Source organism: Cygnus olor, chromosome 12, assembly GCF_009769625.2.
Source record: "Cygnus olor isolate bCygOlo1 chromosome 12, bCygOlo1.pri.v2, whole genome shotgun sequence".
NCBI lineage: Eukaryota > Metazoa > Chordata > Aves > Anseriformes > Anatidae > Cygnus > Cygnus olor.
This window is the reverse complement of record NC_049180.1, coordinates 12,226,181-12,253,911: the sequence shown is the minus strand read 5'-3', so window position 1 is coordinate 12,253,911 and position 27,731 is coordinate 12,226,181. Positions and strand designations below refer to the sequence as shown.

General features: G+C 52.7%; 2 protein-coding genes across 3 annotated transcripts; one reads left to right on the top strand and one right to left on the bottom strand.

Annotated features, from left to right (window-relative positions):
* Nucleotides 1-444: 444 nt before the first annotated feature.
* KIAA0895L (KIAA0895 like) lies at nt 445-20,904 on the top strand. 2 transcript variants are annotated; one of them, XM_040571382.1, is made up of 7 exons: nt 782-918; nt 2,043-5,912; nt 6,412-6,555; nt 16,789-16,921; nt 17,126-17,431; nt 18,071-18,168; nt 18,990-20,904. In XM_040571382.1, exons 2-7 carry the CDS (start codon nt 5,853-5,855, stop codon nt 19,152-19,154), a joined length of 906 nt encoding a protein of 301 aa, XP_040427316.1. In that variant the 5' UTR covers nt 782-918; nt 2,043-5,852; the 3' UTR covers nt 19,155-20,904. The 2 variants fall into 2 exon arrangements, with proteins under 2 accessions (XP_040427315.1, XP_040427316.1); XM_040571381.1 differs by lacking the exon at nt 2,043-5,912 and having other exon boundaries at nt 445-918.
* TMEM208 (transmembrane protein 208) lies at nt 20,457-27,216 on the bottom strand. Its single transcript, XM_040571393.1, has 6 exons — nt 27,121-27,216; nt 26,922-27,017; nt 26,787-26,846; nt 26,540-26,676; nt 21,977-22,061; nt 20,457-20,913 (listed from the first exon to the last, which is right to left on the bottom strand). The coding sequence occupies exons 1-6, from the start codon at nt 27,124-27,126 to the stop codon at nt 20,776-20,778; spliced, it is 522 nt and encodes a 173-aa protein (XP_040427327.1). The 5' UTR covers nt 27,127-27,216; the 3' UTR covers nt 20,457-20,775.
* Between the last annotated feature and the right edge of the window lie 515 nt (nt 27,217-27,731).

Here is a 27,731-nt window from a genome sequence, read left to right as displayed (position 1 = left end):
TGGTCCTTGCGGGTCCCTCCCGACTGAGGAGATGCTGTGAAATTCTCATTTCCTGACAGGACCCCAGGAGATGGGGCTTTCAGAAAAGCCACACGGCCATCAGGACCTCACGGTACAACCGGGCACGCCTTTGTGCCAAAATCTGGCTTCCTCGGGCGGCTTCGCTTCCCCAGCGGCTTCCACCGCCCGAGGAAAACCAGGCGGGTTGCAGCGCTGAGCACGGAGGCGGCTCGGCTCCGCCGCCCGCAGCCCGGCCCCAGTGCCTGGTGCTGCCGGCAGCCGCCATCTTCCCGCCTGCCCCCCTCGGGCCGGCCCCGCTCCCTCAGCCGGGGGCTGGGCGGCGCCTCGGCGGCGGCGGGCGGTGCTGTCCGCGGCGCTCCGCTCCTGCAGCCGCCGGGGGCGGCGCCGTGAGGCGGCACCGCCGGGACCGCCGAGCTGGCGGAGATGGTGCTGGACCCGGGGGCGGCGGCGGCGGCGGCGGCCGGCGGGCAGGGCCGCGCCGTGCTGGGCGCGCTGCCGGGCCGCGATGGCTCCCGGCCGTGCTCCTGCCCGTCCCCTCCGCCTCGCCCGGGGCCGGGCAGCTCGCCCCGGTGCCCGCGGGGGACCCGGCGGCTGTCGGAGAGCGGCGCCGGCATGCGGCGCAGCGGCAGCACTTGCGCCGTGAGCGGCGGCAGGATGCGCTCCGCCGCCTCGCTGCCCCACATCGGGCGGCCGCGGGGCGAGGAGGGCGGCGGCGGCGGGGGCGGGCGGCGGAGCCCCTGCCTGCTCGTGGCCCTGCGGCCGCTCAACGTGGAGGCCGAGCGGGAGCGGTTCTTCCGGGCCCGCTTCGCCTACGACCCGCAGTTCGAGTACGCCGAGCCGGTGCCCGAGGCCGTGCTGGACAAGTACCGCGCCGCCTCCGACCGCTTCGTGGCCCAGGTGAGCGCCGGGTGCGGCCGCGGGGACGGGCGCGGCTCCGACTGCCAGCCCGGTGAGCGGGGGGGGGGCTCTGCCCGAGCCCTCCGTTTGCCAAGGCCGTCGCCTCCGTTTGAGCGGCGGGAGCATCGCCCCTGGTCCTCCGGTCCGCACGGAGAGCGTCGGAATGGCGGCCCCGGGGAGAAGTGCGGGTGTGCTGGGTTACACTAGGGGCTGCACGCTCCTCCCCTTCCTCCGGCCCCTCGAGGAAGGCCATGTGGGGAGGAAAACAAGCGTTAAGGCGTTGGTGAGCTGAGAGCCCCCCTTCAGCTCCAGGACCCCCAGCACCGGGACGTGGAGCTGTTGGAGTGGGTCCGGAGGAGGCCACGGGGATGATCAGGAGGCAGGAGCACCTCTGCTGTGAGGAGGCACTGGGAGAGCTGGGGCTGTCCAGGCTGGAGAAGAGAAGGCCCCGGGGAGACCTCATAGCAGCCTGCCAGCCCCTAAAGGGGGCTGCAGGAGAGCTGGGGAGGGACTTTGTGTCAGGGGTGTGGGGACTTTGTGTCAGGGGTGTGGTGACAGGACAAGGAGTAACGGCTTTACATGAAAAGAGGGAAGGTTTAGACTAGACATTTGGAAGAAATTCTTACTGTGAGGATTGTGAGGCACTGGAACAGGTTGCCCAGAGAAGTTGTGGATTCCCCATCCCCATCTAAGCTCTCCCTTAGCTAAATATTCTACCTACAGCAGTAGCACACCTTCTCTACCCAGGGGATGACCCCTCCTGGGGCTGGACCACGCTCTGAGCCTCACGCTGCCTACAGGTGTGCAGCCGTGGTTCAGAGCTGGTGCTCTGTGAGGGAACCCTGGCATGCTTGTGTTAGAAATAATGGGCGAGGAGCTGCAGCACAAGGTTGGCTTGCCTTTGAAGCAGCCCCCAGCCTGTGTGTCCTGGCGGTTGTGTTTGGTCTGTTTTCTGGAAAACCTCAAGGTTGTCCTGCGTGGCAGCACCCATAACACACAACTGTTGGCAAATGTGGACAGTAGCTGGCTGTAGGCACTTTTTACGGCAGTCTGTGTGTTTTATTCTTAACTGCTTCGCTTGGATATAAGCTACTGAAATATTCCTGGCTTGTTCTCCGCCATAGATAATAATTATGCATGGATGACAGCAAGCAGAGCACCCAGTCATCTGAGCAAGAGGGAACAGGCAGGAGGCAAGAAGGAAGCGGCTTTCACGATGCTGTGTGTAAACAAGCCCCAGACCTTGCCCAGGCACTGTCAGGCTGACGTGGGCAAAGGAGGCAGAGCTGGACGGGACAGCAGGGGCTCGCTGTGAGGAGCAGCTGCGAGCAGGCCATGCCCTGAGGTCTTTAAACTTGTTGCATCCGTACAGCTGAAGCAATTTTGTTCAAGTAAGCAGTGCACACATCAAGGGGGGATGCACTGTGCACGAACTCATGCACATTAAAAGTCATGCTCGCTCTTTGTTGAGGCCATGTGGAGCCTTTAGAGATCAGTCTTGGTATGGGCCGGGATGTCACGCTGATGTAGGAAAGGTTTGTCTGCAGTGATGACCATCTTAGTTGCTTCAGAGGAAGAGGAAAAAAATGTCATTAGTAACTATCAGACTGGCACAGAAGAGGTGCTTCTTTGCACCACTTAGCTGGGAGTTTTCCTGTAGTGTTTCGAAGAACAGCTTCTTGACTGCTTAGTTTCTTGGTTTTTGACCACTTACTTGTTCTTGTATTGCAGAGATGAGAAGAGAGTACTTGTTTTCATTTTGGTATGCAGCAATCGTATCACCTCATGCTTCTGCATCTCTAGATGAATGTTATCTGGGCTGCTCTGTCCCTTTCAGTAAACAACTTTCTAAAGAGTTAGCCTTCTCTGGTGCTGTTTCTGCTGCACCTCCGCCCCGGTGACATTGGTGCCAGCAGTGCTGTTTTGGGGGAGGTAGTCTGATTCCTGTAATGACCTTGCTTGCTTTTCAGTGATTTCTTTCGTTCTTTCCTGCATTTAAGTGTGTTTGAGTCCCTGATTGATGCAGTAAATGGAATTGTTCAGAGCTACTTCCCCTCTTCTGGGACAGTTGACTTACAATATGAATAATTGAATTTATTTGTCTCTGTGCATTACTTTGAATGAAACAGTCTTCATAAATGGCGTGAATGTTCTCATCCTGGTTCTTACACTCATTGCAAGAGATATTAGTGTTAAATATTTCTCTCTATCTTTACAAGTTCTCTGATGTCTGTGTGATGTGTCTTGGGAGAACAGAGGCTATTCTGCCTTCTGGAAAAAGCACAGCATGCACAAGTCATGAGTGAGAGCTGTTGAGAAACATTTAAATTCTGTAATTTGGATGGGAAAGCCTTGTGGAGGTGAGTGCTCAGTTAAAGAGGAGATGAATGGGAACCTGGCAGCACTGGTGCCAGTAGTCCTTTGCTGATACCCTGCAGTTGCCTCCTTTCAGTCCCTTTTATTTTGGGAGACTTTTTTTCTAGGCAGCTAACAAATGTCTTTTAAAAACCTGCATTAGTCATGGAGCTTAAATTAGGGTTTTTTTTTGCTAAGTTAACATCTTTGTACAAACCAAAATCTGCTCCCTCCCTGTTCATACTTTTCATGTTTTGAAATTAATGACCCCTTCAGTTCTGCCGAATCGGCTGCTCTGCACATGCATTGTGGGTTTTTTGTTTGTTTGGGTGTGGTTTTTGTTTGTTTGTTTTTCATAGAAACTGAATAAATCAGAAGGGTCCTCCTAGCCTCATGACAACAGAGATCAAGAAGACCGTGTGTTGGCAACCCAGTTTGTCAGAGGACTGAGAACAGCATCAAGGCAGGGCTTGGACCCCCACCTGAGTGCTTGCTGCCCCTCGACACGTGGTGGTGCGTGTGCTTGTGGGCTGAGCTGGTGACAATCTTCTGCCCCGAGAGCCGGCCAGGACACTGTCTGGGCAGGAAGGGCTGACGTGGTGCTCAGAAAAGCAAATGTGGTATCTTAGGAATTCTGCTGTCTGTGACCTGTCTGAAAGTCGGCGCAGAACGTGCTCTTTGTGCACCATCTGTGCCCAGTTCCTCTTTGCCTCGTGCTTTTGGTCTTAAGGCCCCGAGTGCAGCTTAGTGCCCGTCTCATGGCTTGGGATGGGGCTGAGCAGCAGCGAAAGTGCTTGCAGAGAAGGTTGTAGTCACTGAGCTCCTGAAAGCAGCAAATGTGAGGGGTTAGATGTTAGAAGCAAGTGACCTTCAGGCAGGGAGCGAAGGCTGTGGAGCACCAGGGCTCCCAGAGCAGCGGCGTGCCATAGCGAGCTGTCGTCCCCATCTTCAGCAGAGATGGCAACATGGAGAGAAAAGAGGGGGGTTGCAATCACAGAAGTGGAACATCTTAAAAGCTGCTCCTGGAAAGACAGAATAAGTGAGCTGAGAATGAAATTTAGCTGCTTAGGGGATATTGTTCAGGGAAGGAAAATCTGGAACTTCTGTCGTGGGAAAGAAGGGCAGTCACAGAGCCCCTCTTCCAGGCCGTCGCTGTGGCTGTTCCAGGTGGTGTGAGTGTTTGTGTGGGCAATAAGCATCTGTGTCATAACCCTGGGTGTCCTTAGGAGCAGGGAAGGGGATGGCAAGGGAGGGGGTGAAAGCTCCTGCAGGGCTGTAGCCAGTGGCTTTACCAACCGTCAGGGTGAGATGGGAGGAAGGACACTCTGCACCTGGGTTCAGGAGGCTCCTCACAGCTTCCTCTGCTCCCTGACTCGGGTGTGTATGAGAAGAGGCCCTGGGTAACACAGACCTCAGGTCTGATCCACGATGTGGCTCCCGTGCTCAGTGTGAAGTTGCCCTCTACTTTGTGCGTGGCGTGAGGTTCGGTGGAAGTTGGTGCTGTGGTACAGGTCTAGTAAAGAGGCAGTACTGATGGTGTCTGGGATAAGAGTTGTAGTGAAACCACTGCCAAAGGCATGAGTGCCCCTTCATTGGTAAGTACATAACCGTGCTTTTAATTCCCTGTGGAAGCCACGCATCCTCCTGGTCCCCGACCTGGCTGTTCATGCAGTCAGCCCAGGTGCGCTGAACACTAGCACCACAATCATTTCCAGTCTGTAAAATACTAGTGATCAGCTTATCTCATCCCTCTCGCAGTAAGTACGGTTCCCAGTAGGGTCTGAACTTGCAAAAGCAGCATAAGTTGGAGGAGGAGGAGGACAAGGAGCAAAGTGTGCAGCTCAGCTGGAGGAGGTAGTTAAAATGCACACAGTTTTGTCCTGAGCTAAAAAGGTGAGCAAGGAATGACAAGGTGAGCAGGAATCCTGCAAGTAGCCCTTCAGCCAGGTTTACAGATGCAGTAAAACTGCAGAAAAAGTCCAGAACAAGCGCCAAGGAGCTATTGTATTCATCCAGTTTGAAATATGCGTTAATAGGCTAGAGAGAGTCCTTGCTTGAAATTGACAATGCAAACTCACTTTCTGGGTAAGAAACAGACTAATAAATGTTTGCATTGTATAGATGGTACATGAATGTTAATGCTAATAAAATAGCACATGCTGCTCTTATTAAGATGCTGTTTTTGCAGTAGGCTGGTTGTGTTGAGACCCTGCTGAAGAAGAGGAAGCGGCATTGCTGCCAAGAGAAATGCTCGTTATGGGGGCTTTGCTACATGGCATGCTCCTCTGCTGAGAGTTTGCATATGCGGTCCTGACCCTTTTGTGTCTTGAGTGCTTTGTTGAAATCGTCATTTCTACAGAAGTTCTGCAGAGCAGATGTGGTAGCTGGTGAAGAGCAAACAGCCTGAGCTGCTGCAGTCATTTTAACTTCCCCACCTCCTTTTTAAAAACTCTGCGGCTGATTTGTACTAATTTTGTTGTCCTGATATAGCAGAGGGCAACAAAGATTCTTACTTCTTACAGATTACTCTTCTGCAACTCCAGTCATGAGCCCATCCTGTTTTCATACTTGCTGCTTTTATGCCAGGCCAGAAGATATCTTGTGCCAGGAGCTGTGCTCTCTCAGATGCCTTCCATGCTGTGAGTTCCTGAAATCAGGCCAGTGTTGCAATAAGCAACTAATAAGCAAGTCAATAAATTTGCAAACACTAAAGTTTCAAAGAGGAAGTGAAAGCAGAAAAGATTAAAGTAATCATGGCTTTAACATCTAGAAGCGGCATGCTACACACAGTAAGGCTGTTTCAGTTCTGCTTTGCCCGATTCCCAAAATAGACATTTGTGAGGATTTCTGAAACAACAAAATGCAGACAGCATATGCTGCGGGCCATGCTGGCAGTGTTACGTATCGATCTGTCCTGGTACTTGCCTACCATCGAGATGTCCTAGTCTCACTCTTCTGTTAGGTAACACAAAAATGTCTCACCTCACAGGCTCTTGACACTTTGCAGTTGCTTGAATCCTTTATCAGTGATTTCTTCAGCTGGGTTTTGTTACACCTGGGAGTTTTGGTGCTGTGGAAGATGTACTTGAGAGCGGAGAGGGTGTTTTGACCGATATTTCGTTTGTGTGTGTGTGACAGGCCATTAGGATCATTCATGCTGTCCTGGAGAAGTATGGGACCTATGAGAGCTTTGAAGTTGCCACTGGTGGGAGACTGCTGAGCAAATGCCAGATCTGGTCTGTTATTCGAAAGTACATGCAGAAGGAAGGCTGCGTGGGAGAGGTAATCATCGTCCTTGTTTTTTATCATTTGTAAAATAAATCTGCAAAATATTTTATTTTTCACCAGTGCTTTTGTTCAGCAAAGTGTCAATTCTGATAACAGTCCGGTTAAGAAGTGTTTTGGGTACAGAGAAGAAACCTACTCGCTGGGGGAGAGAAGCTTGAGAAACCCGTGTCTCAGGGCAGGAGTTAAAGTAGTATCTGAGACCTGAGTTTGAAGTGCAGCATGCAATAAACAAACTTGGTGGCATTTTTGATTGCAAAAGGATTTCACGAAGGTTTTCAACAGTCCTCTGCATTGCTGTGTTGCTTCTGGAGATGCTGGACTCATTCTGAGTAGCTTCTTCAGGCTATTTACGGCTCCCAGCAAAGGCCACCACTGCGTAAGAATCTGGAGGTGGGTTGGACAAGTGTGGTACAAATACAGGATTTTTTTAGCCTGGCCATCGCCTGATGCAAGCTCAGGGCCGGGTGTTTTGTGCAGCTTTTGGCAAGCTGGGAGGGGCAGCACCTCTCAGTATCAAGCTGCCTGAAAAGAGTGGAGCAGCAGAGTGGGCTGCAGCAGCAGTTGGACTGCGTGCTCCTGAACCTGGCCTCAAGGAAGAGCAGGGTTTGGGGCAGGGTTTGGAGCAGGAAGGAGCGAAGGGAAGCAGGTCTACCTTTCTCTTTCACCTCGCAGTAAATCGCTCTGCTTTTCTGCTCTGAACTGTGGCTCCCTTCCATCTCTGGCATGGCTCCTGGCTGGCTGCATCCTGGAGTTGGGGAGCAGGTGCTGGTTGTGTCTCCCCTCCTCCCCCCAGTTTCCCTTGATTTCTCATTCCAGAAATATCTCCCTTTTATGCTTGAGAGATAGCGGAGCTGCTGCTTGGCCGCGTGGCCAGGCACAGGGGTGGGGAGTATTTTGCTGCCTCCATAAGGCATCAATTACCGTTGGGAAGAATAGCCTATTTCTGCTAGCGGTGGTATGGCAGAAATCTCTGACAGCTGGGTTCATTCACATGTTCAAAAGCAGAGATGGGGGAGAGATTTCCTGCTGTTCCCTGGGATGTACTGGGTTATGGCGCTTTGAAACTCCAAGCTGAGGCTTTCAGAGTGGCAAATACCTCGTTGAGATATTACTGGGGGTAATTCAGCTGCGTGGGAAGGAGGGTGGAAAGTTCAGCGTCTCTTACTGCTCCTTGCTGCACATGCCGTGCTGCTTTGTGACAGTGCCCGCTGGGCGCAAACCTAGGTCTGGTGAGGCAGGAGGGATTTTCAGCTGGCTTCCTGAAGTTAGCCAAATAACCTCCCCCCTTCCAAAGAAAACAAAACCCCTGCTGCTCTGTAACAGTGGAATTGCAAGAAACTAAGCCAAAAATCTCAGGCACTTAAATAAGCAGGTAAAAAAGAAACAAGTTCCTTCCTTTCAGCTTGTTTACCCCTTGGTTCCTGCTCTCTCAGGAGCACTGTCCCTTTCTCCCTCATCTCAAAGTCTCAGTGAAAAGCTGAAAACAAAATGTACCTGTGTCCATTCATCTCGTCCAGTGGTCTCTGCCTGCTCCTTGTACTCCTGATGCTGCTGTCACAGTTGCGTGGTTGGAAACCTGCTCTCCTTTAACACCGAGCTCACAGGTGTTACAAAGCAGGGTGAGGAGCTTGAGGATTTGTCTGTTCCAAGAGTGTTTCCTGGCAGCTGGACATGCACAGGGAGGAGGGATGCCCCGTGGCTTCGTTTGAGGGGCTTTCTCCTCTTCCTGCCTGCAAGATGTGTGCAAAACACTTCCATGGCTCCAGGGCCAAGTGGTGAGAAGTATTTCTGGGCCTCGCTTTGTTTTTTGCTTGCAGAGTTGCCTTTGGCTGTAGAGCACAAGGAGGCACAGGTAGCGTGCACAAGTGCTAGCTGGCGTAGGAGGCTTCCTCACCCTCGCCGCCTGGCAGCAGTGCAGGGTTCAGGTGAAGTTCCTCCTCCAGCTCCGCGTGGCTTGCTCTGAGGTCCCCGGAGGCGTCCCTGGGATGTGGATGTGGTACCAAAGTCCTCCTCAGCCTTTGTTCTCTGTACGTGCTAGGTTGGTACCAGACGGTGGTTTGGGGGTTGGTTTTGTTTGTTTTGCTTTGGGGTTTTGTTTGTTTTTATTGAAAACCCAAATGACAAAACAAACAAACAGAACTGAAGTCATTACACATTTCACTTCTACAGAAGTTTCCTTGCCCCCCAGGGATTACCTGTCAGCCAGCGATGTGCCTTTACAAAAAGCAAAAAGAATCATACTTTGTTCTTGAATCTTAACTTATAAACACCCACTTATGTTCTCTCTCTTTATTTTATTAATTGATTAAATTCAGCTATTACGTTCCTCTCTGCTAATCTAAAACAAATTGTTCCATCTGGGCAGAAAAACATCTTTTCTTAAATATTAGTGTATGACTGACTTTCTGCCAGCCCTGTGTAATTTTCCCTTTGTTCAAGGGAACTAAGAGTTCAATTATTACGTTTGCACATTGGAGTGCAAGGTACATGGCTCGTTTATTCTGAAACTTCTGATAAGCGCCTGTAAAATCATTCAAACATTGGTTTGTGCATTACCAGTCACTACAAATCGTGTTGGATTTCCCTGGGGAAGGGAAGAGGGAAGTGTTTCACCTGTTCCTGCACAGCAAGTGTTGTGAAACGTTGCTCCTGCTATGGGACAAAAACTTGCTGGAACTCCTGTCACTGCTGCATTGCTGACGATTTCACGCCCTGTCGAGGCACAGAGTGATTTCATGGAGCCATCTACCTCCCTCCCCTCCCTGCTGCCTGTGTCTGTATTTCCTGACTGCTGTGTGCTGTACACTGTCTGCTCTGTAGTGCTGTTTGCTTTTCTGTTGCCAATTTCATGTTGCACATTAATCATAATGAGTTTCCTTTAAAAAAGAAAAAAGAAACTCTACCCGTGGGGCCCCGCAGGTCACCCAGCTGCTAGGGGCTGCGTCAGCTGCGAGCACCCTGCGGTTTTCCCGTCGCCTTCACTGCAGAGCATCGCTCTGGCAGGATGCGGGAGGCACCGCCACCCCGCAGGGCTCAGTACGGGTTTTCCCGGTGCAGGTCTCAGCCCTGCGGTGCCTCCCCAGTCATAGAATCAGAACAGCTTGGTTTGGAAGGGACCTCAGAGTTCATCCAGTTCCAGCCCCATCAGAGATGGAAGAGCACAGAACCGGGCTGTGCCGTGCTGCTGCGACGTAGAAAAGCTCCCAGGCCTGTTTGACCTGTGCTGCAGAGGCTTCCTCGGCACTGGGGGCAGCCCCAAAACCACGAGGTGCTGCATATTTGGGAGCTGGGCATGCAGCATGGGCTGTTGGCCTGCAGATGAGGAAAATGCCGTCGAAAGCTTGTGTCTGGTGTGGCCAAAGCGTTCGCGAGGGGCTGTGGGTGTGCAAGCATGGCTGCTGCTTTCTCTGCCTGGCCTGGCTGCGGTGCAACTCCAGACCTTCAGCTGCATCAACCAGAAACACGAAGTCGAAACTTGTGCTGCTTCTCTTTCCAGTTAATTAGCAAGCAAACAGCACTTTGGGGGATGCTAAAATAGAGCTGCCTGGCCCGAGTGAAGCCCCAGGACAAACACTTGCGCGACATCTAGACGAGTCTTTACAAAACTGGCAAGGAGAATGATTGTTTGGGTGTACAGTAGGAAAGGAGGCATACCTTGCTCCGGTGCTCCAGCGATCTGAGCAGCCTGCAGATGGGCAGGGCCGGTGGCGTTAGCTGCCAGGGTGGTGTCAGTGCAGAGCGCTCCCCTCGCACTCCTGCGCCCATCCCTGGCACTCGAGGTGCAGAGGGATGGTCTGAGCTGTGATGAAGGCAGGATACCAGTTTCCAGCACCCCAGGGAGCATGTTTACGGGTAAGTATTTGCACCACAATTAACTTTACGTATTCGAGAGTTTCTTTGGCATGGTCCAAGCTGCAGGTTCTGAAGCTGTTTTGGTTGTGTTCTGGCTCAGGGCTGAGGTGACGCTGCCGGAGCTCGGAGGCCTCCTTACAGTTGTCATGGATCTCCCAGCTGCTCCCAGTTTGCACCAAAGTAACCCTTGACTCTGTTGGTAAGTATTACGCAGTCATCCATGGCACTGTGAAATGTCCTTAGTTTTAGTGCTCCTGGCTAGCGTGTCCCTGGGTCCTGCCAGCAGTGCTCGCCCTGCCCCATCCCACCCCAACCTGCCAGGACTGAGCAGAGACACACTGCTGTCTGTGCTGCAGAGCTGGTGAGAGGCTTTGGCTCCATCAGCATCCCCTGCTTCCTCCCACAGTTTTTGGGGATGAGCTCTTTTCTCTGTCGTCACACCCACAAACTGTACAGACAGCTTCGTGGCCCGCAAGGATGTGCTGGAGATTGTACTTGGAATTCAGGCTTGAGGTGTGAATACTGGTCAAAACGAGAGAAATCACAGATCTGGAGAGTTGGCCCTTCTGCCCCAGGAATAAGACTTTGGCTGCAGTTGTAATCTCCTGTTCTCACAGTATCTGTGCCTAGGCAAAATGGGGGTCCTGAAATAAGGAGAGTGATGCTGCCCATCGGGAATATGGGCTGTCCAGTGCAATTGCTCTGCAGACCTGACTTGATTACTCAGCAAAAGCCAGCCTTAGAAAAACCTGTGCTCTTCTCCCTTGGGTTCTGCAATACATTATTCGGTTTTGGAATTGGGATTTGGAGAGTGCCTGGGGTTCTGTAACAAAGATGCCGAAGGCTGGGACGAGTGCACTGTAAAGCAGTGGTGACTGGGCTGACCGTGCAAGGGTCTGTGCTTTCCGGTGGAAGCCTCAGGTTTCAGTGCCTGTTGCTGAATCCAGAGATGTACTGCGGGCAGTGCAAGGTGAGCATGGAAGCTGCAGTCGTCCCTGATGATGTGCAGTTTCCCTCTGATTGCTCCTGGAGAGTTGGCTGTGCACAGGGCAGTTCTTGGAGCTTCTGCTCGATAAGACAAAACAACGCTATCACTGGATTGCAAACAAACACACGAAGAAACCTCCACAAGCCAATGCCTCTAAAAAGTCATCAGGCTTTCCTAAAAAGGATGAACAAGGAATTACATGGCAAATTTTTGCCTGTCTTCAAATTGTTGTGCGCCCCAACCACCCTGCATGCATCCATAAGACCATATTGTTGGTGCTCACATGTGGACTGTGACGTGCAGCTGTACCCTTGGCTGCAGGGCTCCTCATCCTCCAAGTGGTCACTGATCCTCTTTCCCAACCCTCACAGCAGTCTGCTTTCTTCCCTCAGTGGTTTTGTTCCCCCGCCCAACTCTGTTTTCTCTTATCTCCTGCTTAGGAGACCTTCATCCCCTTTCCCCTGAATGTCACGTGGCCTTTAGCCACTGCAGACCAGTGGCTTCCTGAGCCAGAAGGTGTTGGTGTGTGCAAAACCCCTTCCATTCGTCTGACCAATTTTGAACCATTGTAAACCAGCGGGGTGCACAGTTTACTGATGCTTCTTTGTCCTGAATCTGCTTCCTAATCGCTTTACTTGATGTCATCTAGCTCTTGTACAGAAACTAATAGTTTCCTTTTCATATAGTTGGGTTCAGTGTTGCCGTTCTGTGTTGTTTTTACTTTTCCTTTACCATGAGAGAAGAAAAAAAAAAAGTCACAAGTGCTGCTGTTGACTTGAATTCTTCCTCTGAGGATTCAGGGGTGTTCTTGCTTGGAGTTTTCCTCGATTCACATTGTGCTGAGGGAGTGCTTTCTTCCTTTTAATTCTTACCAGCTTATCCTAAAAGTGCTTGTGCCACTAGGCATCTAGACCTGGTTTCAGCTCTGAGCATCACATTCTCAGCTACCTTTGATTTTCCAGCAGCTGATTCTGTTCTCCTTGCTCACCTTGGTGGGTGTCAGATAGGAAAAGGGAAGGAAAACAGATGGCTTTGAACTGCTCCATCTGTCTTCTGTTTATCAGGCACGATACCAAAGATTGATGGGCAGTGCTTGCCTTCCAGTGTGGCTAGACTTGTCGGTTCTTTTTTGCCAGGGTCCATGCCGAACGCTCACACTGTGTCAGCAGATCATCAGTGCTGTGGCTTCAGCAGTGAAGGCCTGTGCCGTCTGGGCCTGGTGATACCTGGGGCCTACACGCAAAGCATTTTCCCCAGGACCCTTGTACACAGGACTTAGGGGTATGTCAGGCCTGGTGATAAATCCAGGGAAAAAAATCATCTCTCCACCCTTTAAAGCCAGAGCGCTCTGTTGCAGATGTTGCTTGCCGCTTATTGAAACAGCAGTGTCTCTACCTCTGCGGGCCTCTCCAGAAGAGGGATCCTGTCAGAAGAGGGACCTCCCTGACCCAGCCCAGCCCTGGCAGCCCACCCAGACTGCAGCAGCGGTAAGACCTTGCTGGGCATCCATGGGGACACGCCCGCTGTTCGGTGAGGGCAGCACTCAAGCAGGAGCACTCCTGGCGTGCGGGTTCACCGTCACCGCTGAGCATCACCCTGGCATTCAGAACAACTTCTTCCCACTGTCAGAGCCACGTCGACATCTATGCAGGTGTAGGAACCAGTGTTCTCTGGGGAAGCAATCTAAGCTGCAGCTGGTCTGAGAGATGCTTTTAGCCATTGTGTGAGACCTGAGAGGAAGAAATCAAAGGGCCCTGTATCACTCCTGTAATCAGTAGTGGGAGAAAAAAGTATGAATTTCCAGCATATTCACTCCTGTCAAGTAAGGAGCAACCTGTGCTGTGGATGAAAGAAGAGTTATATTCTTCAGCGTGGCATTACCCCATATTGTCCACGGACGGGTCAGGTTATCATGAAGCCTGGCTAGTTTTCTTCAGTGTTGGGGATTAAGGTGCCAGTGCAGACAGGAAGGGAGAGCTGGGTGTTGTCACAACAGCGGAGATGATCTGCATGGAGCATTGACCTCTGTAACTTGATCAGTGTTGTTAGACTCCCAGGTTTATGCAATATTGCTGTCATTTGCATGGAATCTTTTACAGAGTTGTTTTCACAGTTAGCTTTTGAACTATTGAAACTTGAACTGTTCAGGGGATGCCAAGTGAGCAGCAGCCTCCCAGAAACGACCAGCTGGGATAATCCCAATGAAGCAGCTCCCTCTGGTACAGAGCTTAGAGGAGACCTGGAAAACCACTGAATACATGTTGTTGTCCTTGTGGAATTCAGTGTTGTGTGGTCAAGGGTGGACAATTGGAAAATGGAGAAAAGCAGAGACCTCAGTGAATTATTTTTATTATTATTATTTTAAACAGACTGGGGGAAAGCAGACATAAGAGAGAGCTTTTACCCTAGGGAAGAAGTTATTTTTTTTTCTGTATCTACCCAGGATTTTCTAGTACCTAAAGACCACCCCCTTTGTGTTTTTTTTCCCTGTAGGGGCAATTAAGAGAGACAAGACAAGATGTGGACCTTGCCTGGCCTGTCCCAGCCAGCTGAGCATCGTGTGCTAGCTGGTGTTCTTGCAGTTGAAACCCACAAGCTGACACAGCGCATCGTTCTGTGCTCCTCATAGAAGCTGTAGGTCGAACAGCGAAGCCTCGGGGACATGGGACTCTGAGATGAGTTCAGGCACCAGTTCTGTGTTGAAGAACACAGCAATGACTTCGAGGGAGCAGGAAGAGTGCTGTGACAACGAAATGCATTCCTTATCTTCTACTTTAAGCTCTGCCCTTGTCTCTTCTCTTCCCCTCTCAGGTTCCAGGATTTCAGCCCTAGCTAGCTGTATTTGGGACTGCAGTGCAGGATGTCTAGGTTGTATTCCTGTCACACCGAGCTGACAGAAAAGATGGGAATTGGTTAAAATAATACCAAAATGTGGCTCATATGTGCCTCCTTATTTCTGCTTACAGTGAAGCTGTCTCTGGTTTTCAGCTGCATCTCCTAAAATCTGCAGGACCCAGCTGACCAAGGTACCAGGTCAGGACTTGTGCCTGAGGACAAGGTCCAGAGCGGTGACCTCTGCGTGCTGGCTGGGTGAAGGAAGGGGCAGCAGAAGTGCAACTTTTATTTATTTTGAATTGTTTACTGGAGCAGAAATAAAGCTCAAGGATGCTCCCATGTTAAAAGTAAATTTGCAAGTCTTTTCTCTGTGTCTTCTGTAGTTGTCTATTTTAATCCAGTTAATTGTGGTATAAGTCTTTTATGCTGTTAATTAGCACAGTAGTAGATTCTGCTCTGTTATGATGCACTTCTGGCTTTAATGGACAGCTTTACACAATAATAAATCAGGGTTTAAAACAAGCTGATTCAGTCTCCTCTCTTTCTTTTATAAAAGAAGAACTGTAGTGTAGTAGTATGTGTGCGCATCAGTTTGGGCTATGCTGGCAGTTTGGCAGTGAAAGACAAGAAGCTGAGAGGCAATTCTTGCTCAGGAGTGTGACGTTTTCAGCTTTCTGCTTTTCATCCTGAAAAGTTTCAACCATGAAATAAGTGTTTTTAGAGTTCATACATGTGTGGTAGATGGATTTTTGAGATGCAAAAGGTATGTGCCCATGGTATGTGCCCATGAGTCCTGTATGCCTGGCTGAATGGGGTTTGGTTCTTCCTCTCGCTGGGGCGATGCAGGATCCCACTCCTGGATGGGTCTGAGAGCACTGATGTTGGATGTGAGCAGCTGTCGTGGTTCCATCATGCACAATATCTAGGTTTCCCAAAATAGCTGTTTCTTTCTGTATATTTACCAGTCCTGCTGAGGATTGCAGCTGGCAAGTGCCCAGGTAGGAAGCCTGACTACCACGTGTGTGGCTGGCAGCTCATGCTGCAGGTATGTTGGATGGATCTGTCCTTGTTGCTCTTCTCTTGAAGCCTTAAAAGGGAAAATACAAAGGAGATGAAGGTGTGAAAATGGATCCAGGTTCCCTTGGGGGATATTTTTGGTGGTTGCTCTAGGGGTTGGACCCATAACAAAGCAGTTAAGGCCCTATGAGAAACATTCCCATTGCTGTGCGCGTAGTGCTGAAGGAAAGCTGGTCGATGAAGTGGCTCTGTTGGGGCAAAGTGGCAAAGCTGGTGCTCTTTGTGCTTTGTTTCACATTGCACTGTACTGAAAAACCTTTGCCAGAGAAGCGGGAGCAATGCAGTCATGCGTGCAGGTGGCACACGGACACTGTGCAACCCCAGCGTGCTCTGTCCTTGGCTGTGCGTGGGAGCCAGGCACCTGCTCCCCAGTTTTTCTCCAGTGCAAAAGCAGTGTGAGCCCCCGTGCTTCTCCCACTCCTGTGCCTTGCAGACCTGGTCTGGGCTAGCAGGGGTGAGGAGAGAAGGGCTTCAGGACACGCTGCTTGCTTGATCTTGGTCGGTTTATCACAAAAAGTAAAATGCTAAGGGTTAACTGGGCCACAAACTGCACCAGTCTCCACAGCTGCTGCTGATGGATGGAGGTAAATCCGAGTGTCACCAGGGGTCTCCTGGAAGGCTGCTGGTACCGCAGCAATCTGCCCCCCCAGTGAGTTAATTGGGGGTGCAGGAGATGCTGGGAGGGGATACAACTGGGCAGAGGACTTGGGACTAAGCAAAGAGATATTCCATGCTGTACGACGTCATGCTCAACAATAAAAAGGGCAAAGAGGGGGGTTTAGGGAGGTTAGCCGTCTTTTGGTTGGGGACTGGCTGGGCATTGGTCTACCCATGGGAGGTGGTGGGTGAAGATGGAAGGTGGCACGTGGCCCTTGGTCCTGCAGGCTGCAGGGATCTGCCTGCAGCGGGAGAGGTGCTGGAGATAGGCTGGCCAGGGCAGCCAGCTCCAGCACAGCCTGCTCAGAGTCCGTGGCTGTAGTAAGGCTAGAGGAGCTATTTCACGTTGGGCTCCGGACGTGTCCTGCTACATCTCTTTGCAGGGGGATCAGCTGTTCCCTCTTGGTGTCATCTAGGGACAGTGGCCTCCCACACTGCCACCGTGTGTGTCCCCTCTCTCCCTGCCCAGGAAGTGGCTGTGGCTTTCCCAGGGTACAGGACTATTACCAAGATTTGATAGGGCAAGCGTTTTACAGTCACTGAATCACAGGATGGTTGGAAAGGGACCTCTGGAGGTCATCTGGTGCAGCCCCCTGCTCAGTCAGGGTCAGCTAGAGCAGGTTGCCCATTTTCTCATCAAGTCCAGGGAGCCCCCTGGTATCTGAAGTTTCGACATACCTCCTTTCTGGACTGGAACGGTTTTAGCGTGTTTTCTTTGGACACTTTGAAGAATGACCCAAGCCATCTTCCAGCAGTCCCGGGCTGCGTGTTGAGGAGGCTTGCTAACAGCCGCTTGCCCCCTTCTCCCTCCCGCACAGGTGGTGGTGCAGCTCACCGACGACCTCCTGTCCCAGGCCGTGATGATGGTGGAGGACAGCCGCCCGACGCTGGCGATCAACCTGGCCGGAGCCCGGCAGTACTGGCTGGAGGGCATGCTGCGCCACGAGATAGGTCAGCAGGGCCGGGGCGGCGGCGGGGACCCGGGGCAGAGCTGCCGAGCAGGGGGGAGGCTGAGCATCCCCCGATGGCCATCAGTATCATGGCCTGGGCGCTGGGATAGCAGGCAGGATGAACACGATGGGGTTAAGCTTTTGGTGGCCAGCAGCGGCTCACCAAGTTGTTCCTGGCTGACGATGCTCGCTCTTGTCCCCCCAGGCACCCACTACATCCGCGGGGTGAACAACACCCGCCAGCCCTGGCACAGCTCGGAGGGCCGCAAGCAGTACAGCCTGAAGCCCGCCAACCCCACGGAGGAAGGCTTGGCCAGCCTGCACAGCGTCCTCTTCCGCAAGCAGCCCTTCCTCTGGCGCGCGGCCCTGCTCTACTATACCATCGAGCGGGCCAGCCGCCTCTCCTTCTCCGCCCTGTTCCAGGACCTGGAGCAGTACGTCCAGGACGCCGGCGTCCGGTGGGAATACTGCGTGCGGGCCAAGCGAGGCCAGACTGACACCTCTCAGCCAGGTACAGCTCGGGGAGAATGAAGCCTTCCATTTTTGGAAGTTTTTTTTAATTATTTATTTAAACAGGTGTGTTTTGGTGCTGGGTGGCTTTACCATCGCCAGACTCACAGCCAGAACATCCTTTAAAGTGGTGGCTCTGCTCCCCTCTCATCCCCAGTTCTGCTTTCACATGGGTTTACACTTATCTTTCTGGCAGTTTTGTACACAGGACAGCCCCATCACCTCTCCGGCTGCTCAGTCAGGCAGGGATGGATGGGGCAGCCCGGAGAGACCTGGGGGGTCATCCCAGTCCAATAGATCTGAGCAGAGCAACTTGTATAAGCTCCCAGGGAGCCAAAGGAGAAAGAGAGCGGTTTTTTTAGGGGGTAAATTTAGATTCTTGCATTAAAAAAAAAAACCAAACTAATCCCAAGGAATGGTGAGTGTCCCTGTAAGAGGCTCTACTGCCTTCCCTTCTTTTCCAAGGGCTCTGGCAGATGGAGGGTTGCTGCACTCAGCTGCCCAGGCTTCGTCTCAGCACAAGTCCCCAGTGCTGGCTCTGCTCATCCTTTGGGCCTTTCCTTCCTTCACACCCAGGAGGACAAGGCTTGTCCTGGGGAAATCGCCTGATTGCACTTCCTGGGCCTTCCCTCTTTTCCAGGCTGCTTCAGTAAGGACCAGGTGTACCTGGATGGGATTCTCCGCATCCTGCGACATCGGCAGACCATCGACTTCCCTTTGCTGGCTGCCCTTGGAAAGGTAACAGCACGGGTCAGCAGTGGAGCACCACACCAGGAAGGGGCTTTCTGGTTTGGGGCAGCCAGGACTGTTGACCTGGGGAGAGCAAATACGGGTTTTTCCTGGGGCAGCAGGATGAGACGCTGCTTCAGATGCAGTCTCAACTTCCCTCCGTACAACAGAAGTGAGCCTCAACCTTGGCTGGAAGGCATTCAGCTCTTTGTATTTCTGTGTACTTAGGGGTCTCCAAGCTAACACAGAAAGGCCGTGTGAGCTGTAAAGACCCAAGGAAGGGTGGGACAAGCTGTCCTCCTCCATGGGAGACCTTCAGGGAGAGGTTGGAGGCTGCTCTGAGGACCTTTCGTGGGTCTCTTCCCTCTGCTCAAAGGGCACATCCTGCAGAGTATGGCTTATTAAGGAAACCCACAGAAACATCACTGAGAGGCTGCTGGACACCTTAGCTAGCTTTTCTGCAATTGCAACCAGTGAAAGATTTTTTTTGTGCACCCGCATTGAGACATTAGTTTGGTTGGTTTTTTTTTTGTTTGTTTGTTTTTGTTTTGGTTTTTTGTTTTTTTTTTTTAATTAAATATGCTAGCGCATAGAAGCTCCGCAGTATTACTTGTCCCTAGAATGACAAAAAAAAAAAAAAAAAAAAAAAAAAACAAACCCACAAACTCATCCTTGCAAATCCTTTCCTCACCTGGTGCCTCCCCGCAGGCTGGAGGGGAATTTGGGCAGCATGAGGGTGGAAACCCCAGCTGGGCAAGCAGAAAGGTCACAGTGGGCCAGAAACCCTTCATTGGCACCCACTGACCTGCCCACGCCCTTCTTCCCATCAGGTCTCCTACGAAGATGTGAACCGCCTGAAGAAATTTGGGGTGCTGGAGAAGGCCCGCATCCCCCACTTCATGCAGGACCTGGAGCGGTACATGAAGCAGCTCGACCACATCGTCACCACCAACCAGCTGAACGAGCAGGAGCTGGAGGAGCTGCTGCCCGACTGAGCGGCACCAGGCACCCCGCGTGTCTCAGCGCAGCCTGCCAGCACCTGGCTGCTGCTGCTGGCTCTATTTATTTGGTATTTATTGGGGCTGTCGAGCCAGTCCTTGCCTGGAGGAGACAGCACAGCTTGGGCTTCCGTCCGGGAGGCCAATGTGCATGTACCGCTGCGCAGGGTAGCGCAGCTGAGATGGTCAGTGTGGTTGTTGTTGATTGTCCCCCCCGCCCAGCTCCGTGCATTTTGGGGAGTGCTGTGCCACTCTGCGTGGTTTTGGGGAGACAAGGGTTTGGAGGGAGCCAGGGCAGAGCCTGAGAGCTGCACCGGTCCCGCAGCAGGAGGTTGCGCTGGGCTGGTTGCAGTGGGGAGAGCACGGGAGGATCCTCAGGGTACCAGGGAATGTTCCCAGCTCTCCTCATCCCCTCCCTGGCAGCAGGAGATACTTTAAGTCCCCCAAATAACCTCTGCTCTCCCTGCTCCTAGGTATCCGCCCTGTCCCGGCAGACCATGCAGACCCACAGATAATCATTATTGCGCACCCCAAATCCAGCCACTCTGCCTGGCATCAAGGCACAGGAGGACTCAGGGCGGGGAGCTGGCTTGATGTTATGAAAAAAAAGGTGTAATAAAAAACATGTAATGGAAACTACGTGTTGGCAAAATGTTACGGATCGCATCGAGTGCGAAAGCCTGGCTGGCACCACTGCTAACACAGCCTGCTCACATGGGCAAAGCTGCATGTTTCTGAGCTGGTGGGTCTGGAGCAGGAAGAGGTCACCAGGGTGTAAAACCACCTAATGAGCAGGGACAGCACAAGTAAATTAAAGCAGGCAACAGCAGGTGTTGCCCTGAGCCGTACATGGTTTCCAATGTGGGATATCTGCCACAGTCACATAACCCCAGCTAAGCCATCCATGGGAGTTTTTAAAACAAAACAAAAAAAAAGATTTGGTTTTTGCTTCTGCTAGCTGGAGCTCGTCATCCCACTGAGCTCCCCTAAAGGTAGTACAGGCCAATTTATGGCTCCAGAGAGCCCAGGCTCAATCCCAAGAGCTCCAAGTTTGGCTACAAGCTCAGTTCATAACCCTCCAGCTGCTCCAGACACTGCTCCCAGTCTCACAGGGCAGCTGAGGCCCCTCTGCAGGCTGCTGATACTGCAGCAGGCAGGACAGCAGAGAGCAGGTGTGGGAAGGGATGAGACAACTGAGCTGGGGGATTTTGCTTCCATCTGGTCCATGCCTCCAAGAATATGCTGGCGTTTTTAACCGCTCCCCTCTTTGAGCACCCCTGCATGAACACTGCCAGCATGGCCAATTAGACTCTGCTCTTTAATATACTATTTCCTCCAGCATTGCAATCCCCACCCTTGAACGCGATACAGCACTGCTTTAGAAAGGTATTTACACATGCCAGCATAACCCCCCGCCTTGTCATCACAAGGAGCAAGGCCTCGACTGGCACTAAGAAACCAACCAAGGGAAGTCTCTTGCAGCCTTCATCGTGGAATGGCAGCAATGACTGAGGGCAACATAGATACTGTGATGGTTTCGGATTGGTTTCTGTCGCATCCCTGATGAAATAACAGCATGGAGATGAGAGACAGGGTTAATCCATCTCCCCGGCCAGGGCTAAAAGCGCTTCATCTGGCGGCGTTCTTGTCGGCGCTGCTTCTTCTCGTTTGGTTCCTGACTGGCGGCCGAAGACTCGGCTGTAAACCAGGGCCCCAGGATGTTCACCCACAGGAGGTACAGAGCACGCCCCGGAGCCTGCAAAACACGTGTGGCAGCAAACTCAGTCACTGCGGAGGCAGCTTTGGCAGGTCAGGACGGCTGGTCCTACAGGGGAAGCCGAAGGAGCCAGAAAATATCTACAGGCTGGGTCAGGGACATCACAAGATGCACTGATATCAAAGGCAGTGGCAAGCACCCAAAATAAGTGGCCTGGTTTCATATGATTTGGGACCTTGCATACGTCTCTGGGATCACAGCACTCAGACTTCATGTATGGAAATCCCAGCATCAGTTCTGAATTACCCAGAAAGATCCAACTTCCCAGACGTTCTGCTTCTCCCTCCTTCAGAAACAAAATCACATTTCTCTGAATGAAAAAACATGATCCATATGGTGTCCAGGGTAGTCAGGGCCTAGGCTGCCCCCTGCCAGAACCAGCTAGAAAGGAACTTGGGAATAAGGAAAGAAGGTATCTTTCTACTCTCCCAAGATTGCATTACATATCCTGATGGGATATGCTCAAAAAAAAAACAAAAAAAAAACACGCCACCACAGTTGCTTTAATTGCTTGGAGATTTTTTCATCCTTTTGCAAAAGCAGTTTTAGCTGGAGGCACATGAGAAATGTTTCAGCAGTAGAAAGCACCTGGTATGTTAAGGGGGATCAAAGCCTACAGAGTTTAATCTACCAAATGGCACGGGGTGCAGCAGTTCCCAGCCTCAGTCAGTGCTGGTGAATGACTGAGAAAACCAAACAAGAAGAAACACAGCCTGTTTGTCACAGTCACAGAAAGGCACAGAAAATAGCTCTACGCACAATGAGGGCTTTAATCTGCCTCATGCTTCCTGTTGCTGTTTCACAGGACCAGAGGGAAAGGCCAAGGTCAGGTTTTGCATGGTTTAACACGAGGTTGAGCCAGAGGGATCAGGATTTCTTTCCCTCGTATTTTTGCAATGTTTGATGAAAATAAACATAATTATCAGCAGTTTCAGCCTGAAACAGGACACTTTGAAATGGAATGGATAAATAATGTCCTCGGTTCTGAAGACAGGGAAAGACAGGGACAACTTAGAGCAACAAGAACAACTGCAGGGCTTACCAAGAGCCAGAAGTACCAGACGTAGAGTGAGAAGCAGCTCAGCACTTGGACCATAGCTGTCAGCAGGATCACATCCTTGAGGTGCCTGAGGGAAGAAAAGCAAAACATGAGCCCCTCAGTTCCAGCCCCCACCAGCCCGAGGCAGCGCTGAGAGCAGCGATGGACAGGAACAAGCTGCTCACTGCTCCACCACCACCCTCTGGGGGAGCCGAGGTTCAGCAGCATGTCAGAATGAAAAAAACGCTATTGGAGCAGGTAAAAAAACACTACTGGAGCAGCTCCCTGCTAGGGTGGATGCTTCACCACAGAGCTTTGGATGGTGGACACAGCTCTGCAGGTGCCGGGCTGCAGGGAGAGCCTTGAGCCTGCCTCTGACGCCAGGAGATGGCCCTGCAAGGACCCCCTGTCCTGAAGGAGGTGTGCCACCAAATGAAGATCTATGAGAAGTGAGCGGGTTGCACACCATCAGAGAAGATGAGATGGGAATTCATCAAATGAGAATTCATCAGAAGAAGATGGATAGGATCTTCTCTGTGTCACAGCTTGAAGAACCTCAGACCACAACTGCAGCAGAGAAGCCGGCAGTGTCCAAAGGTAAGCACAACCTCTGGAGAAGGGGAAGGATGGAAGCTGCTAACTTCTGGCACCAACAGGAAAACTCCTGCCCCACCTAAGGGCTTACACCTCCAAAACAGGTTCACCACCGTCAGCACTGAAGAGGAGCCAGATGTCCCTACAGGCAAACAAACGGGTGCACCTCACCCTAAACCACACAAGACCGCCAGGAAGAAATGAAGTCATCATCAAGGGGGATGCTGCACAGGCACATCGCAAGTGCCTGCCACAGGGGACAGAGGCACCCACCTGGTGACCTGACCTATCACCCAGGGAGGCTTGCTGCCTGCTGGGCCGGATCCAGGATGTACTGCAGGGATCCAACATCCCACATGTGAGCTCTGGAGGCAGTGGTCAAGGGCATGGGAGCCCATGTCTCAATCCCGACAGTGAGGGGAAAGGGTATGAGGAGGAGGGCAACGTACAAGTCAATAACTGGCAGCAGAACTGGTGTTGGTGACAGGGTTTGGGGCTCTATGACCATGGGATGCCATTTGCAGATCAGCATCTGCTTGGAAGAGATGAGATCCACCTCACAAAGCGAGGTAAAGACATTTTCACCAACAGGATGGCAGACCTCGTAAGGACGGCTTCCAACTAGGAACCACAGGGGAGGGTGAGAGTAAGCAGCAGCCCTGAGAGGGAGGAATGGACAGGTCACTGCACAAAGGGCATGGGGTGATGTGACAAGGAGAGATCACAGAAATCAACAAAATGGGGCCTCAGTTGGGTCACCTCCAGCATCTGCCTGTAAGCGAGGAAGTGCCTGCAAGGCAGCGCTGTGGAAAAATCCCCCAGTCTCTTTCGAGGAACTCAACACACGGGGTGCTTCCCTTAAGTGCCTGTAAACTACTGCACGCAGGATGGGGAATAAACAAGGAGATGTGTGTGCAGCTGCAGGGGTGCGATCTTGTTGGGATCAGGGAGATGTGCTGGGACAGCTCCCATGAGTGGAGCATCGCAGTGGTGGGATGCAGGCTCCTTAGGAAGGACTGGCTGGGACGGCGAGGCAGGGGCTGCCCTCTGTGAGCGCATGGAGCTCTGCCCAGGCATGGACAAGGAGCTGACCGAGAGTTTATGGGTTAAGATTAAAGACAGAACAGGTACAGGTGACAACATAGTGGGGGTCTGCTACGGGCCCCCTGACCAGGAAGAATAACCAAGCTGAACATAAGCCAGTGACGTGCCATTCAGGAAAAGGAGGAGCCTGGGCTGCACCAGGAGGAGTGCTGCCAGCAGGTGAAGGGATGTGATCCTGCCCCTCTGCTCAGCACTGGTGAGGCCACGCCTGGGTAATGGGTCCAGTTCTCTGCTCCCCAGTACAAGAGAGACATGGACAGACTGGAGAGTCCAGAGAAGGTGCATGAAGGTGCTGAAAGGACCGAAGCATGTCTGCTATGAGGAGGAGCTGAAAGTTGGGACTGTTCAGCCTGGAAAAGAGAAGGCTCAGGGGGGATGTCATCAGTGTACATAAATACCTGAAAGGAGGGTGCAGAGAAGACAGAGCCAGGCAGGGGACAGGACAACAGGCAGTGGGCACAAGCTGGAGCACAGGAGGTTCCCTCTGAACATCAGGAAGCACTTCTGTGCTGTGTGGGTGATGGAGCACTGGCACAGAGAAGTTGTGGAGTCATCACTGGAGATATTCAAAAGGTGCCTGGACACAGTCCTGGGCACCCTGCTCTGGAGTACCCTGCTGGATGAGTGGCTGGACCAGATGACCTCCAGAGGCCCCTTCAACAGCCTCAACCAGTCTGTGATTCTGTGATAATCTGCTGGAGCAAGAAGCACTCGAGTCACATCCAAAAATGGAGTTAAAAAAACAACAGCAAGTGCAGTGGTAACGAATTAGCTTGTCTCATTCTGGGCAGCACAGTGCAAAACAAAGTGATGTTAGGTATTCATCAGTTGGATTACGATGGGACACCATCATCACACCAAGCACACAAGACACTGCAGAATTTACCATCAACAATGCTATGATGGAATACTGAGGTTCAGAATTTAGTGCATCACCAGAGGTCACACAGGGGGACCTCCCACACTGAGCCCAGCCCTCCAAAACACCTGCAACTCCCTGCACCGTGAGATCAGCCTTCCCCAGTCCCAGTAGGTCAATCCCCTGACAGTGCCATCACATCCAGGCATTGGGGTATCTAGCATGCTTTGCTGCCGAAGAGCATCCCTCACAACTAGGATACCCAAGACAACATTAAACTCCGTTATTTTTCTTAATCAACTGTCCTGTATTGTGTTTCCATAAAAAAGGGTATCCAAAATATTTTGTGCTTTTAGAATTACTCAAGAGAGCCAAAAGAAATAGCAAGTATAAAACAAGAGAAAAATGCTCAGCTGACAAGCAAGAAGCTACTAAAGGATGAGCACAGTGTAAAGCAACCGGCTCACAAGTTGTCCTAGAAATAATTCCCTCTTTTTCTGTCTGCATTATCCCTGTGACTCCGTCTCCTACCCTGGACATTTGTGTCACTGTGCTGCCTGTAGAAAATTCACTACTCAAGAAGCAAAACCACAGCAGATGGGAGTTCATCATGTGCAGAGAGAACAGGTTCTATGCTGTGTCAGTAAGTCTGCCTGCTAATAATGTCCCTATTCATCTGCTGGCTGGAGAAATGAGACTTGTGTTAAAAAAAGAAAAAAAAGCAAAACATGGCCCTTCCAGCAAGAGGATGCTTGTGAAAACGAGCTGCTTCCCTGGGCAGGACTATTACACCTTGACTGTCAGGTAAGAAGCTGAAGCAACCTGAACACTGATGAGAGGACAATACAAACCAGCAATGCTCAGCCTGTAATCCTGCCTCCCCAGTCCAACACCTGCATAGCTAATCCACCCAAAAATGCCTGCTTGCCTCCTCCTCCACCTCTCTCTCCTGCCTGATTTGGATTACGGTTCCTCTACTGGACACAGAGCCCCACTGCATTTCTTCACAACTCCAACAGCAAGTGAAAGACAGTCATAAACCTAAAATCATACCAACCCCAAAGACATTGGAGGGAAGAGGCCAAGAACTCCAGACACCTCACTAAATGCACACTGAAGTACCACAACAAAGACTGAACCAACAGATGGGAAGCTGAGGGCAGGGAGAACAGAGAGCCAAAGCTGGAGTGTCCAAAACTGCCTTACAATGTTCTAAAACTAGCTTGGGATTCACTGTTGGAAAACACATGAATCTAGAAAATATTTCTACTGTTTCTGTAGTGTTATCTCCTTATTTTATTTAACATCACTTCGCAAGAATTACTGTTGCGTGTTCCTTAATCAAGGGAAAGGGAGTTGTGTCACCTCTAACACTGAACAGGCACTCTGCACTGTCTGGAGACAGATGTAGGTAAAGCACAAGTATAGAAGGCAAAAAGGCCAAGGTGGTGCAAGGAGTTAAGATGCTGAGCAGGTTTTTTAGTATGGAAACAACTGAATTAGAACAGATCAAGACACTGGCAGTTTGCAGCCAAGATGGGGTAGCTGGCAGCGTGCGCCCTTCTGCCCTATCAAGCACTACCTGCAGTGGTGGTTTATAAAAAATAAAATTTCACCGTGTGCTGCGAAGTGCGCAGGGGGTCAGCGCTGCCTCTTCCTGACAGAGGGTTTAGGCTGCTCCAGCTGAGCTGGATCTCCTGTGGGATCTCCTGTGGGATCTCCTACCTGCGCGCCTCGGCACTGAGGCAAGGCCCTAAGGATGGACGGATGGCAGCGGTTCCAAGCTGACCGCCCGCGTGGCGGCTCACGACCGGGCCAAGCGCTCAGCTAACGAGGCCGGTTAGGCTCATTCTGGGAAAGAAGGGCTGAAGGCCGGCGGAGCAGCGAGGGGAAGGCTGCCGGCTCCCCTCGGGTGAGCGGGGAGCGCCGCCCGGCCTCCTCCCGGCGCCCTGCGAGCGCGCTCAGGCAGCAGCTCCTGCTCACCTGGACTGCGCGGTGCGGACACTCACTCTGCCATCCCCTGCTCCATATTCAGGTCAATTCCCCCGTCGGCAAGGCTGCCATCGTCTGTGAAAGACGGCTTTGCCATGGAGTTCATGGAGCGGTAGCTGGTGCCGTAGACCACGGAGCTGAAGACGAAGGCGAGCTGCAAGGAGCAAAGAGCGGTCGGGCACCGCTGCCTCCGCCGCCGCCGGGCCGGGGGGCAGGGGGGGCAGCGGGGGGGCCCCGGCCGGGCCCCGTCTGCCCGAGGCTCACCCACGTCCACGCGGAGGCGGCGGGGTAGAAGATGACCAGGTTCACCACGGCGTACACGGCCTGCGGGGAGAGCGAAGGCGGCGTCAGCCCGGCACGGCCCCGCGCTGGGCCCTGCCCGGCCCCGGCCGCACTCACCGAGGCCCCGAGGATGATGCGGAGGTAGAAGCGCAGCGTCTCGCGGTTCTCCTCCAAGATCTGCTTCTTGCCCTTGGTGCCCGCCTTGCCCTTGGGCTGCGGAGCCAAGAGACTCGGTCAGCGGCCTACGCCCGGACCCCGCTCCCCCCACCCCCTCCCCCCGCAACCCCCAGCGCCCCGGCCCGGCCCCGCCGCTCACCGCCATGGCTCCGCGCTGCGCCGGCACCGCCCGCCGCCAGGCCCCGCCGCGGGGCGGGGATGGGGCGCCCGGGGCCGCGGGGAGGGACGGGGGCGGGACGGGGGCAGGGCCTCGGCCTCCGCATCGGCGCCTCGGCTCCTCCTCGCCCGGCCTTGCCGTGAGCCCCTCCGGCCTGCTGCGGCCGCCCGCTCGCCTCCCTCGGTTGTCCCATAGCGCTGCCGCCTTGGCGGCCCTGGTGCTTCGGTCTCGCCGCTGCTGCCCCAGGACAGCTCTGTTCAATGCCCGGCCAGGCCACCAAGCAGCACCCTGTGGGCCTCATATCTCCTTCTGTGTTTCTAGCACCGGCACTATTTCCAATACACCCTATTTCCTCCCGCCTCACTCGCTGGAATGTCCCACGTCCGTCCTGGTGTAAGCAGCCTCCTGGGCCTCCTGGGCGTGGAGGAGCCCAGGAAGAAGCCTGAGAGGCGAGAGCCACCCCAGGCACACGGAGATCCCAGGTGGGACAGAGGGGATGGCCTGCAGAGGCCTTTCCAGCACAGGGACTTGCCGTGTCCCCTGTTGTGGCCAGGCCTCTCCTGGCAGTGGTGTGTGGCAGTGCCATCGTGGTT

Bases quoted from the DNA above. Each gene is read 5' to 3' on its own strand.
- KIAA0895L (XM_040571381.1), top strand. From the start codon at position 445: ATGGTGCTGGACCCGGGGGCGGCGGCGGCGGCGGCGGCCGGCGGGCAG. The intron at 6,556-16,788 runs GTAATCATCGTC...CCTCCCGCACAG, and splicing joins AGGAAGGCTGCGTGGGAGAG to GTGGTGGTGCAGCTCACCGA. The intron at 17,432-18,070 runs GTACAGCTCGGG...CCTCTTTTCCAG, and splicing joins GACTGACACCTCTCAGCCAG to GCTGCTTCAGTAAGGACCAG.
- TMEM208 (XM_040571393.1), bottom strand. The intron at 26,847-26,921 runs GTGAGTGCGGCC...CTCTCCCCGCAG, and splicing joins GCATCATCCTCGGGGCCTCG to GCCGTGTACGCCGTGGTGAA. The intron at 22,062-26,539 runs GTGAGTGTCCGC...TTCTTCCCTCAG, and splicing joins ATGGAGCAGGGGATGGCAGA to GCACCTCAAGGATGTGATCC.